The following is a 14,755-nucleotide window of genomic DNA, read 5'->3' as shown; positions in this document are numbered from 1 at the left end:
CTATGGCACAAACTCACAAACAATGAGGCAGAAAATCCTGTTGACTAAGATTTAAGTCAGAATGGCCATTGGGAACTATCATCATTTTGGAGAAAATTCAAGTCCCAGAGAAGTCCTATGACTTGTTCAGAATTACCCAGCAAGCTAGCAGCACGACCACACATCATTTTCCAGTCCAGTCTTTCCTCTATATCAAACAGTATTTATTTGTTTGTCTACCTATTATGAATAGATCCATCCATCCATCCATCCATCCATCCATCCATCCAGCTACCTATCTAGCTACCTATTTATTTTTGATCTCAGGGTATCCTACTCCCATTTCTTGACTTTAATATAATTTCAAAAGGAGCATAGACTATTAAATACCCAACTATCTGTAAACAGGTCTTACCTGTTGATCCATTGGTATAAACTGTAGAGGAATGTTTATCTCCAGAAACAGCTGTGATGGTAATATTGTACTTATTACCAGCAGTGAGGTTAAAAAATGTATATTCATTCCTTGAAGTTCTTCCTTGAATCTGGGACTCCTGTGTCTTTTGTTTATCATCAAGTAACTGCACCTCATACCAGGAGACCTTCCCAGAAGAAGGAGTCCACCAAACATGCAAGCTGGTTGATGTAGTCTTCTCTTTATTGACTTCAAACCTAGCAGGAGGCAAAGGATCTGCAGGGCAAAAAATAAAAGAGAAGGTAGCTTGAAGACTTTTGCAAATACACGCCTGCTTTGCTGTACATTTTCCTGCAAAACTTAACAAATCTGCTGCCCATAAAACAAATGGGCATTGTACATCACTTGCAAACTTACCATTTTATTTAAAAAAGAAATTCATTTAGCTACTAGTCATATAAACTCCTTTTTTCCCCTAATAACATCTTTTTTTAAAGACAGCTCTGAGCTTGGAATTCCAAGCAAGGTTATATCTTCTTTGGTTTGCAAGTTTTGCATTTTTCAGACATTGACAAACATCCAGGCTCTGCCTGGATAAATACTGAAAATCTCAACAGAAAATATTAAGAAATAATTTTAAAATTTGTACTAAACTTTCTCTTTTTTAGGTTGTCGGTTCTGAGGGGGTTAAATATACAAAACTTCAGATTGTTTTCAGATATCAGAAAACCACAAAGATACAAATCTGATTATGAGCCCAGGCTGGGTGTGATCACCAGAATGAATTCTCCCAACAACTGGGAGCCACTATGTCCCTAGACTTTCTAAACTCGAGTTCTGGGACATTCCGAAGCTGCCAGAGCTCCCAGAGCAGGTGGGAATGGGTTAGTCCTGCACCTGGCTGTTTACTTAGTTTTAACTCTCAAAGCCATGGGTTAGTTTGAGGAGTCCTATTTCCTGTGTAATATATCTTCACCGTGGATCTTGAAATAGGATGAACAGCACATTTCCACGTTAGGAACTAAGTCAATAATGCTTAGTGAGCAGATGATGCAGTAAGTAAGTAAGTAAGTAAGTAAGGGATGCAGTAAGTCCATCTGAGAAATAAGGCTCTCCCTTCTGTGAACGTTGGGAGTAGAAACACCGACAGACATTTACATGTGAGTCATTTTCAGAAGTCCTACATGGTTCTTGGTCTAGAAAGTGAGATTAAGATACTGGGGACTAAATTTCAAGAGTCAGCTCAGATGTTTCAGTGACCTGGCTGTAGAGATCTCAGTTCTCATATACCTCCTGGTAAGTTACAGTTCACTCATGAAATAACTGGAGCAAGTTAGCATCTCCTTAGAACAGTTTATGTTTTAAGAAAGTGTTCACCTGTGGCTAACGTTGACACAAACCGGAACGAGGCAGTCTTTTTCTATATTCAAAAGGCATTTATAACCAGACCGCTCAGTGGAACTAGGGGTCACCTACAGATGCCATACACAGGCTAGACACAGCCAAGCCAAGGCAGCAGTAACTTTGAGAGCTCAAAGCTCAGGTGAGCTTGGAGGACAAGGCTGTGCAGTTTACACTCCAGCACAGCACAGGTTCACCTGGAGAGTGTAGGTTCCAGAGTCTGACAGCCTGGGCTTGAATCCGCGTCTCCTGCTTCTTAGCAATTCCTTACGCTCCCTGTGCCTCGGTGGTTTCCTCTATGCCATGCTGATAACACTGCCATCTTTTTAGTGGAATTGTTATGAAGGTTAAGTTGAGGGTTTTTTTTTTAATCAATAGAACATACTTGAGAAATCAGAAATAATCCCTTATTTTTATGGTCAATTGATATTCTTTTTCTTTTTATTGAAGTACAGTTTCTGATGTACAGCATAATGTTCAGTCATACATACAATACACATATTCATTTTCATGTTCTTTGTCATTATAGGTCACTATAATATATTGAATATAGTTCCCTGTGCTATACATAAGAAATTTGTTTTTAATCTATTTTATATATAGTAGTTGATATTTGCAAATCTGGAACTTTAAATTTATGCCTTCCTACTCCCTTCCCCCCTAGTAACCATGTTTGTTTACTGTGTCTGTGAGTCTGTTTCTGTTTTGTAGATAAGTTCATTAGTGTCTTTTTTTTTTTTTTTTTTTTTAGATTCCACAATATGAGTGATACCATACAATACTTTTCTTTCTCTTTCTGGCTTACTTCACTTAGCATGACATCCTCCAGATCCATCCACGCTGCTGCCAATGGCTAAATTGAGTACTTTATCTAGAGCACTTAGAACAATAGCTGGCACGTAGTCAGTGTTCAATATTAGCTATTATTATTATTATCCCTCCTTTAATCAGGAAGATCTCGTCACAGAAGCAGGGGGATGTAGCGGCAAAGAGCGTGGGCTTTGGAGTCAGAACTCAACTCAAATCTCGCCTCCTGCACGTTACCAGTCATGAACTTTGGGCAAGTTACTCAACATTCTAAGCCTCCATTTCTCCCCCTGTCTGGGGAGCATAGTTCTGGTACCCATATTCTTGAGTGATCTGAGGAGTAAGAAGATATACGAGAGACTTCACCTGGAATACGATGGGCACTCCTCAGTGTAAACTTATTTTGTCTACTTGATCATAAAAACGAATTTCCACTGGATCACTGACAAAATGGATGCAAAAGTGGAATACCATATTTTTTTTTGTACTCTAAACTGATAATAGCTTCAATTGCCTTCTTAAAAAACAAACAAACAAACAAAAAAACCTTGGAAAAATCTTATCAGTTCATTCCCATGAACTAACTTTCTAACCCTTTAGATAAAATTTAAAAATTCCCAAGATGATTCTCACTTATGGGTTCTTGAGGAAAAACAGTATGGGCTGGGTTTTTTTTTTTTTTTTGGTGGCAATACTATTTAAATGTTCTATCCTACATAACAGTCTATAATTAAGGACGTCGTAATACAAGGAAAGAACATAATTTCTCCTCCCAGAAAGTTTTCTTGTTACCACGAGATTCTAACAGCCAGTGAAACTCAAGAGCAACCTTGTCACATCACACTGAAATGACACATTTTTGCTGAAGAGGCATTTTAAGGACAAGGACAAGAGGGGCAACTGCTTTCCAGTGATAGCTCTGAAAGGGATCAATGCTGTCACTGACGTCCACCACCAAGCCAGACAAAGGTTAAGGAAAATGATGCCACGATCAGTATGCTCTAAACGTATATAATCTGCAGAATTATGAGCTATAGAAAATGAATTTTAAGGTTGCGTGCTTAGAGGGTGAAGTTCAGAAGCGCAGACTTTATCTAATCTCTGTGAGCCAGAAAACAAAACAGTCAATCCTTTGTACATCCGCTAGAACAAAGGAACAATGCGACTGGGAAGTGCCTGGGCTGCAAGAACCTGCCCTGGAAACAAACACTTAAAACCCCATTTGCGCTGCGATAAAGCCCTTTGCTGGCAGGTGTCCACTACTGCTATGCCTCCTGCAGAAGTTCAATAGCTTTCAGATTTCTTTTCAATCTGAGTCTAAGGAAAACTCTGCTGTATTAAAAAAAAAGTTTTCTATATTTTATTAGCACAAATTAGATATTTCCGTCAGGGTGCTAATTTCATCTATCTGTCTGTCTGTCTGTCTGTCTATCTATCTATCTATCTACCTACCTACCTACCTACCTATCTATTATCTAGATATCTAGGTAGATACATGAAACAGTTTTAATGCTGTTCGAAAATTTAGTCATATGTCCTTTTCATCATATGACAGCTCATACGTAATTAGAAAACCCTCCTTGACTTACGTAATTTATGCCGATGCCTAGAGGTACCAGTGCACACGTGTGTGCATTTATAGCCTTTCTGGTTTTTCCACCCATTGCTCTCAAACGTATAGTAACCAGTGAAGTATTGCAAGCTATGAGAACTCTTGAAAACCAATTTAAATCAATAATTTAATCTCAATCAGTATATCACAATTTATCATTAGCCACAAAGTTAAGACATCTTTGCCTGTACTTCTTTGTTGCAGATGGACCTGGAACATGGAAGATGGGATGCCAAATGCAAAATTGTGCAGTATTCAGCTGCTCTTATTTCAATGAATTTACCAGTATCCGGAGCCCCAAGAAGTTCATAATTAGGCCTGCTGTCACCCCAATTTTTCTAATAAAGTATAGCTAAATTCCTGAACCAAATGGATTCTTCCTTTTTTTCCTTTTAAAAAAGTGACGTAGGAACAGGGAGAAACTCCAATGTATAAAATGGAATTGCTATTTGCTTTAAAAATTCTTTTATATGGCCATTAAAACATTATTATCTATTGTTATAGGAATTTGCCGAGTGTTTAGAATTCAAATGATAGTATTTATTTTGGAAATAAATTCAGCCTTTTAACAAGAGAGCAGGCAATTCATAGTGCCAAAAGCTTTTTTTGGAGTCATAATAGCACATAATATATCTGTGTAGGATCTGATGGTTTTTGATGTGCTTTCTTAGTTGGAACAGGGGCTCAGAGGCATTAAGTGACTCATTTACGACACGTAGATAACAAATGGGTCAGCTGAGCTCCTAACACCTGGCCTCAAGTCGTGCATTCTTGTTCTTTCTATCACACTTCAGCTGTCCCAGGGGGAGAAATGGTGCCCTGAGTCCCACAGTCAGTATAACAACAACAACAACAACAAAATCAAACCAGACGTCCATGAAAAATAATAGACAAAGTTACAGAAATTTCATTTGATGGTATGGATACCGTAGCCTAGATAAATGAGTAACAACCCTAATGACAGTGAAATCTAATTCTGTGGCCAGTAAAGTTCTATTTATTTTTTTTAATAATATTTTTCTCGTCTGTTCCTTTTTTCCCTTAATCTCACTGCCTTAACCTGGGGTTCCATCACCTTGTGTTTGGATTACTCTGAGTTTTCTGGGTGCCATCCTTATTCTCTGCCTTCCCTTGTTGCCAAATAAGCTGTTTGGGTATCTCTCCCATCTGCCATCCTCATTCCCGTGAAAGCACCAAGAGGTTTTCATGAAATGAAGTCAGAGTTTTCCCACAGGCACTCAGGTCTCCCCAACCAGGGTGTTACCCTTCACCTGCCTTTCCAACACACAGCTTATCTTTCGCCACTAACTCCAAGCCGAGACATCTATTTTTTATGTGATTAGAGTCAACTTCTGTACTTTTACAGGAATTAGGATATTATTCTAGTTAAAGGCAACATAGCAAGGTGACCCGAAGCTGCGTTTATGTAGCAATCTAACAAAATGAAGTGAACATCCACCACTCGTATAAAATAATTGGGAATTTTCTCATGGATATTGGGAGGTGGGGCGGTGGCAAAAGTCACAAACCATCCCTTAGTGCAGGTTGTTGAAAATGGGCAGAAGAACAAAACGGAAAAGCAATTGCTCATGATCTCCAGTTAATTAAATATATTTATGGAGAGGTCATTTTGTCTTACTTTGTGATTGTTGCTGGTACATATAGACAGCTGTCTATAAGATAATATAGTATATTATGCTAGTATATCAGATTAATATGCATTTCATTTATCAACTTTATGCACTGAAGTTCAAGAGGCAAAGAACTTTGAAAGTTTTAACAGCCTCGACATTAAAGCAGTTTGACATCATCTACATCACCACTAACAACAGTGGGGGATGCTGTGTTATTTTAAGGGTCATCCTATTTGAGCGTTAGGTATGCCAGTAGTAGGTGGCCGGCCCTCTGAGGGTCTACAGTTCACTCAGGCAGTCAAGGCATAAGTGAAAAAGGTAAACTCAAAGGGGACCCGTCAGGGAGGCTGACTTTTGATGTCAGACTAGACCTGGTTCAAATCCTAACACTGTCGCTTCAAGCAGTGACTTAAGTATTTAACCACTCTGAGGCTGTTCCCTCATCTGTGAAATGGGTCCAACCAGGTCTGCTTTACAGAGTTAAGGGGTGACGGAAGCTGAGTGTTAAGCACAGCATTGGCCCATGGTGGGGCCTCAGTCAATAGCAGTTGGTGCGAGTGTTGCTGCCATGAAGGATACCACAGACTGGCATCAAGGTGAATACACAAAAGAGTGGTCTCCGAGGGCAAAGGTCTCAGAGGGGAGCTTCATGAAGGGAATGAACTAGAGCGCGTATGGAAGGAAGGTCAAGCGGGTCCTAGAAATCAGAGAGAAGAGAGGGCACTTCGGAGTTCGAGCAGTTTCCGCTAAAGCACTGAAAAGTTCCCGAGTGTTAGGGAACCATGCCAGCACGGAGGGTTCCCTGCCAGCTGATGGGAACTGTAACATCCCCATCCCCAGGGCGACCTCCGGCAGCCCTACTCCAGTTCTTGGATATTAACAGTGGAGGCTTTCTCAATATTATCTAAAGCACTACATAAATGCAGTATAAAGGGAAGGAAGTCCCTTGGCCTCCTCTTTCAAGCAGATTGCCGCCCAGAAGCCTCTCTCATGGAGAAGTTCATGATGTGTGCTTCCAAACCTGGACATTTAGATACTAAGGAATTATTGTTAATGTTAGGTACAATATTGACATTGTAGTTATGTTAAAAATAATGCTTATCGTTCAGAAATGCATACTGAAATACTTATAAATGAAATTAAATTGCTGACTTGGATTGCATGAAAATGATGTGGGGTGGAGCAGTGAGTGGGGATACAGAGAAACAAGATTGTCACTTGGTAACTGTGGAGGGTAGGTGGTGAGTACATGGTAGTTCATCATACTATTCCTTCCTTCCTTCCGAAAGGAAGAAAAATAAAATCAAAGCCCCAAATCCCTGGAAATCTATATGTGTACCTACCATGTTAATTTTAGTTGCATAGATTTACCTTCGTTTATATACATTCAGACATATAGAATGGGCTGGACTTCTCCTACAAGGTCATAAAGGTGTCAGAATTGTCCTTTAGCCCCCAAGGAGATTTCAGGGAATTGGTGTCTGGGAATGGAAGGTGAAACAAAGTTTCTTCCATGCTGTCTAGATTAATCAGATTTTATGTCTTGCTAACCTATAGAAAGCCATGCCCACCTACAGAAGTCAGACTAACGGAAGACACTCCCAAGTACACAGAAGGTCAAGTTCAGCAAATTAAGTTGGTTGATACCATATACGCAACTCAGCTTGACTGCAGAATCTGTGAAATAAACAGACAGCAAATGGCTGATTGCTAAATACTGAAGCCCATCACCCAAAATTCAGCACAATTGAAAATTGACTCTGTTACACTAAAACTCATTTAATCCTTATTCTACCCTTGTGCAGGCTGAGTATCTTAAGATTTAAAGCATTTTGTTGTAGTTTTTCTCTTTAACAGTTGAGTAGAAAGGTAACAGTGAAATATCATATGTAATTTGAAAGAACAAATACCAACTTAAAAATGGTATCCTTTCTACAGAGTAGTGAAAAGAACTGGAGTTGGGGCCAGTGAACCAGCGTTCCTGGTCTGGGTTTATCACACATGAGCTGGGTGGATCTGGGATTAGTCAATTCTTATGAACATCAATCTCATCTCCATCCTGAAAGTAGTAAGAGGAAACTTCCTACACAATTCGTAAGTGACAAAAACGATTCTGGAACTTATGTATGCACCAATTACAACCTCAAAACGACCCTATGAAGTGAGCATTATTTTTCTGATCATCCCTATTTTATGGATTAGAAGAGGCTAGTAACTTGCCCAAGGCAACGTGGTTAGTAAGTGGTGAAGGAGGCTGCTTTCACAACTCTCCTCTTAACTACGGCGCAACCTGTGCCTTCACGACGCCTCTTCCACAGGACTGCCACGTGGATAAAATTAAACACTATATGGTCAGCAGAGTATATACCTGATACTCTTACCTACTAAACAAGGTAGGTGAAAGTATTTTCTATGCTATAAAAACACGGGACAAATGTTAGAGTATTATTTTCTTCCTGGGAAAGGAAACAACACTCCTAGGCGTTATAGATTTGGCAAAAAGAGGAATGGTACCAAAATCTTAATGCCAACGAGTAATAGAAGAGCTACATTGGGAGTTCCTGACCTCCAGTGTACACTGATTCACTCTGATGTTTGCTTACAATCAGATACCCTAGGCTCCGCTCCTAAATTCATTACATATGAGGTGGAAGCCAATAATACCATTTTATAACAAACTCTGCAAGAGATTTTGATGCTAGTAGCTTACAGACATTATTGAGAAATAATGACATACGTTTAAAGCCATGTAAATGCTGTGGACTAAAATTGCGTCCCTCTAAAATTGGTCTGTCAAAGCCCTAACCATCAATATTTCAGATTGTGACTGAATTTGGAGATAAGACCTGTAAAGGGGTAACTGAGTTAAAACGGGGTCTTTAGGGTGGTCTCTAATCCAATATGATGGGCATCCTTATAAGAAGAGATTACAACACAGACACCACAGATGGACGACCGTGTGAGGACGTTCCGAGGTGGCCGTCTGCAAGCCAACCAGAGAAGCCTCAGAAGAAACCTGCTGACAACTTGATCTGGGACATCTAGCATCCAGAACTGCGAGAGAAAATAAATTTGTTGTTTAAGCCACCCAGTCTGTGGGACTTTGTTATGGAAGCCTGGGAAAACGAACACAATAAGCAACATTTTGAGGTGGAAATAGCAGCTGATATGGTGATTTGGTAATTAAAGCTCCTGAATTTTTTTTAAAATAAAGACAAAAGAATGCGCTACATTAAAAGAGCTATTTTTTTTTTTTTTGCCTTTTATTCTAGGCTGATAAATCAGTATCTGGAACTAATAAGAGAGCATATGCCACTAAGATACCCTTCCTATAGGTAAAGTTCTCTACCAGCGGACTGCTTCCCTGGGCTCCATAACTTACCCATAGCCCAAGGAGAATAGAGTATATGTACATTCTCCTACTAAAATATTCACTTCATTTATTCATAATTGTCTATCTATCATCCATGTATTCATCTGTAGATCCATCCATTCATCTCTCCATTCATTCATCCATCTATCTATCCAGCTAATCTCTACCGAACACCTGCCAAGGACTAGGTACCCTTTTAGGCACTGAAAAATGACTTCTTATTGGTGGGAAGATAAAAGCCCCCCTCCCACCAAAGTTCTAAATGAGAATGCTACAGTTAAACAATCTAAAATGTCCTTAGGACGCATTCAGGTAAGGAGAGCAATGAAGTTGTCTAGGGGGATTCCAGTGTATTGGTACCTGAAAGGAAAGAAGCCATAGCCCAGCTCTAGAAAGTTCTGGGCAGACTGGCTGAGTTTTGCCAAAACTTCCAATATTTTAAGAGAATCCATAGACTGATATTTACGTAAATTTTCTGTTCATCATGCTAGTGAAATAATCTGAATTTTTCACAAACATGACAAGAGCCAAACAAAACGTATCAATTATTTAGACACCTAGACACTCCCAGGGGCTACTAGTTTGCAGCCTCTGCTCTAGACTCCGAGGACACAGTGTTAACAAAAGCGCTGAGTTCTTCAATATCTGACATCTTCACAATCTGACATCTGATGAATTCACAACTAAGTATTCTGGCTGTCAATTTACTGCAGGGTCGCATTGACCATTTATGACCAAATACACCTAAGAATTGCCACACATCTTTCCTATGGTAGGACAGTGTGGCATACACGAGGCAGGGCAAGGTTCTTATCCAGGAAACAAGTGGTCACCACCTTCACCGTGACCCTCCCTCACCTCTGTACAAGACTACAAGGGCAGAGACCATGTTTTCTTTGCCATCTTTACAAACCAGTCACTCCCTGGAGTAATTCCCTGCAGAATTCAGGCTCGATAAATGTTTGCTGAGCTGAATTTGAATCCACTTACGTTTTTCAATTCTGATTTTAAATCTGGACTGAAAACTGATTGTTGCTGAAATAGTCCCCATTTAGTTAACACTTCTGATCTTTAAGGTCATGTCTACATTGCTAAAATAACTATTTTAGATAACTTCTCAGGAAAAACAGCCAGACAAATCCCACTTGGAATGATACAGAGATAATTAAAGCAACGGCTGTCTCTGCAGCCAAATTACACCTTGTTCTTACCCTGTTTTATTCTATCCTGACAAGACAGGTGTATGGAATAAGAAAAGCACCACATATTCGAATGACTTTTTTTTTTGAAGTTCTATCTCAGATTTAATATTATGCCACTAGTTGATCCTGCTTTAACAACAGTAAAATATGATTTGTGCCCCCTTCATCTCTGTTACTTAACAATTAATATACAGGAATCCTAGTTCCTAGTACTTTCTCTTAACTTAAAGGAAAAATTCACGTATGTCCTTAAACTATAGAAAACACATAAAGTGCTGACAAAAAATAAATAACAACTAACCAAAACTTATTCTCTTTAAAACATTTTTTATATGTCTTAATTTTAAAAATATTTATTTAAAGAAAATTATTTTAAAAATATGAAGAATCCTAAGTAAGGCTGTACCATCATACAAATAAGTACAAAATAATGATCATTATACAAACATCACCTGCAAATTTCATTCTTCACATTTGGCCTGGAGCTCATAAAATTTGTGGTGCAAAGTATATTTGTGGTGCTGTAAAAAGTAACTCCTTAAGAAAAATGATGAGACACTGAATGCTAACAATTGTGAGTGCTGATGAAGCCTTTTTAAAATTCAACATAGTCAATAAAATGCAAATATTTCTTACACTTCACAAATGTCTCTGGACTGGAAACACTTCCATGCATAATTCAACTCGAAACACATTCTAACTAGTTACACCCACAGTGAATCCTTTTTCATCAATGTTTTTTTTTTTCAAGAAGTAAAATCTCTGGGTTAAAAGAGTGTATTCTGCCTTAATGTCTTCATCTTTTCTCCCCAAAGCTTTTGAAGGCTCACCTGTTTTTAAAAATTGTTCTGCTCCATTCAACACAGACACTTTATCAAATGTGAAGAACACATCTGGAAGGTCTAGGTCATAAATTTCACAGTATTAGCCATCTAAGTGTTCACAAAACTCTCTTCACATACCAAGAAACCAACAACTTTATAACTAAAATCCCAGCCGCTTAAACTTCTGTAAAATGTTCTAATTATGTGTTTGATTTCAGTCTCTCTTTGATTTCATACAAAAACACAACCACATTCTTAACAAGATGTGTTTCTTTTCCTTAAATTTAAATTCCTGTAAATCTCAGAAATTATCTAACTTTCATCTGACATAGGTCAAGTGATCTAAAAATTGAGCATTCTTAATTAATAAGAGAATATCTGATTGGCTTACTACATGAACCCAGTTACATTTCCTGACCCTGATAACTGGCCATTCTCACACCTGTTCAAAGAACTGTATGTTCCTTGAAGTGATCTTTGTTCAGGACACAGACAACACATTTCTAAATTTAACTTCTGGAATTTTTCGGTTAAATTTGACTTTCTCGATGAAAGTAAGGCTTGACTATTGCAACAAATAAAGACAATGTTAAAGGGAAAACTAATGAAGTCATAAAACATCAAAGTCACTAGAGAATTTAGAGCACATCTGAGAGTGGCCATGTGGATTAATGAGGTAACACGCATGGTAGGAACTTGGACTTGAATGACCAGGTCTCATTTTACAGACAAGAAAACAGGAAGGAAAGACAAACTCTTACCATATACGCATGGAAGGGTTTACCAAAAGTGAACAGAAAATGACTGACTTAAGGTGCAGAGTAACCAAAGGATGATCTCTGATATTACGCTGTTTTAATTATTCAAGTGATAAGAAAGAGAATTTTCATACCCTCATTTTAAGAGACTTTCCTGATTTCCCCCCGTGAATGACTATTCTATTCCTGAAGATTTTATGTCCTGGTTCCAAAATAAAACTACGTTGAGGAAAGGCACATCCCTAATCATTGCACTTCCATTATTTATTCTAAAAACATTGCCTGAAAATTATCCCAGGGTTTGACAGTTTAATGTGATGGAAGCTCAAACCACATCAGTTTAAAAAATTCCCTCCAGAGCCGCAGTTTCTCAAGTGGCTAGTCTGCTGTTTTCAGCACTAGGGAAATCTCTGGAAGTCAACCAAGCTGCTTCTGGCCAGATCAGAGATGAGAAGTCTTTGTCAACAGTTATCTTCACAGATGTTTTTAACCTTTACTATTATTATTATTATTATTATTATTATTATTATTATTATTATTATTATTATTATTATTATTATTATTATTATTTTGTATGCCTGGAACTCAAATGAAAACCCAGCTTGAAAAGGCAGGGCTCAGCCCAGAGTGGCCTGGCCGTCCAACTGCACCTGTCACTCTTTACCTGTTTGCAAGACCACAGTTCTCTCTTCTCCATCCTGAGACACAATCCTTAAGTTATAGATGGTTCCCGCTCGTAAATCCTTGAGGTTACATCCATAGGTGGCGTTGTCTATCCGCACGGGGTGGCAGGACGCGACCCCCGACGTGTCACTGCTGTAGTTGAGGCTAAAGTTACAGGGTGACGCCAAAGTTCTCCACTGCAGAGACACGGACCGGCTGGAGACCCTGGACTGCGTCACGGTGAAGTTGCATCTCACTGGTTCCCCCAATCCAGTCTGCAAAGGAACCAGAGACAACCGCTGAAGCCCGCAGTCCAGACCTGCCTATGGACGTGTTCGCAGCCAGTTCCGCAAGCTGCCTCCACCTGCCCCTCGCCCCCAGCCTCAGCGCATCCATCCTTTTGCCCTCCAGCCAGAGAAAAGGCCCGCTACCCAGGTGGGAGGCCTCTTTCTACCCGGAGGAGGTGGTGAGAGAAGGTGGCTTTTTGCCCCTGACGGTAGCATGAGCTGTCAGTCTGGCTGGGGCCTGAAAAGAGGAAGAAATTCCGCCACCTCCCCCTGCAAAACACACCCCAGGAGGCCAGAGAGCGGAGCGGGGATCGGGTCCTCGGCGGGGCGGGGCGGGGCGCGTCCGCCCGCGGGGACCTGCTCTGCGGCCCTCACCTGCAGCAGGCTCAGCGCGGTCCACAAGGCCAGCCCGGCCGCATGGCTCCGCATGGCGCTCGGCGGCTCCCCCAGGCTCGACGGCGGGGCTGGGCCGCGGGGCGGCCCCGACGGCCGGCGGCGCGGGGACCACTTGTTGCGCGCGCGCTCAGCGCGCCCCGCGGGCGCAGAGCGCGGGCCTCCGGGCTGGCGACGTGCGGGGGCCGTCGCTGCCGCCGCCGCCGCCGCCGCTGCCGCCGCTGCTGCCGCCCCGGGCGGGCTGCGGACGCGAGAGGCGGCGGGGGCCGGCAGCGCGCCGCCCTTCCCACGCTGCCATTCTGACCAGCGCTGCCTCGCCCCGAGCCCCGGCCGCGGACTTCCGCAATCAAAAGGCAATTTCCTCGTCTCCCGGCAAAGGAACAATGCGCCGGCGAGGGAGGGAGCCCCGAGGAGCCAACGCCGGAGGCTGCCAAGGGGGCCCCAGGCCGGGCCAAGCCGCCGCCGCCGCCTCTCCCCCGCCGGGGGTCGCGTCCGGGGCCGCGGGGCTCTGCCTCTTTCTCCTCCTCCTCCTCCTCTACCGACTTTCACTTTTTCCCACTCTGTGGTCCTCCACCCCGCCGTCCCAGCCGCATCAGGACTTGCTCCCTCTCACTTTCCAGCCCCCCACCCCCGCCCCCTTCCTCCCTGCACACCCTGCGCCTCCCCCTCCCTGTCTTCCTTCCTATCTTCCTCATCTGCTTTCTCCGGGGCCTCTTTTCCCAGGATTAAACTTGACCACAGCAGATTTCCCTGGGTCGCCTCGCTCTTTCCTGAAGCCTTTTATTAGAGTGCCTTTGCCCTTCTCACCTCGAAGCACTCATTAGTCCCAACGCGCATCCCCCTGACACCACCAAGAGAAAAAGACCCCGAAAGGATGGTGTCCATTGTCAACTTGACCTTCATTTTTTCCTGCCATTCACTTTCCCCTTTCTCTTGAGTACAGGTTCTGCGCCCTCCCTAAATCTTATGCAAATGATACTAACCAAGAACAAATGTAATCACCACCAATTGTGCAGCCCACATGCAAAACAGCCTCATCACTGACCATCCAGAAGTTTGAAGCCATTTCATCCATAATTGTCCTAGCAATATAAGAAAGCAAGCAATATGAACTCTCGTTTGGAGCAAACACTCTTGATGGCTCAGCTCCCCACATGTTACCAAAAAAAGTGAAATTCACTTAGTTTTTGACACTAACTTTTAGCAATTGCCTCAGTACCTGAATGATCATGTATCTGAAAATGGATTTTAAAAGAGTTTCCAATAACCAAAGAGCAAAAATGTTTAATTGCACACAGGTGACAGTAGCAAAATACTGCAACAACCTGAATAATGTTTGATTGCTTCTCTTGGGTGCCATCCCTGACAACTGCCAAAAGAGATGAGATTTTTCAAAATAGAATATTC

At 41.5% G+C, this 14,755-nt stretch overlaps 1 protein-coding gene across 2 annotated transcripts in view; it reads right to left on the bottom strand.

The window, feature by feature from the left end:
- PTPRB (protein tyrosine phosphatase receptor type B) overlaps positions 1–14,755 on the bottom strand; it is a 111,802-nt gene that overhangs the window by 67,341 nt on the left and 29,706 nt on the right. Inside the window, exons 1-3 of one of the 2 annotated variants that reach the window (XM_074375404.1) lie at positions 13,331–13,539; positions 12,670–12,943; positions 395–670 (exon numbers count right to left, since the gene is read on the bottom strand). In XM_074375404.1, the coding sequence (XP_074231505.1) occupies positions 395–670; positions 12,670–12,943; positions 13,331–13,384 (604 nt within the window). In that variant the 5' untranslated portion in view covers positions 13,385–13,539. Of the gene's footprint in view, positions 1–394; positions 671–12,669; positions 12,944–13,330; positions 13,540–14,755 lie in introns of those variants that run through there. The other variant, XM_074375403.1, reaches the window with a different exon arrangement.

The sequence above is a fragment of the Camelus bactrianus genome, chromosome 12 (assembly GCF_048773025.1).
Source record: "Camelus bactrianus isolate YW-2024 breed Bactrian camel chromosome 12, ASM4877302v1, whole genome shotgun sequence".
Lineage (NCBI taxonomy): Eukaryota > Metazoa > Chordata > Mammalia > Artiodactyla > Camelidae > Camelus > Camelus bactrianus.
This window is presented reverse-complemented; position numbering and strand designations above follow the sequence as displayed.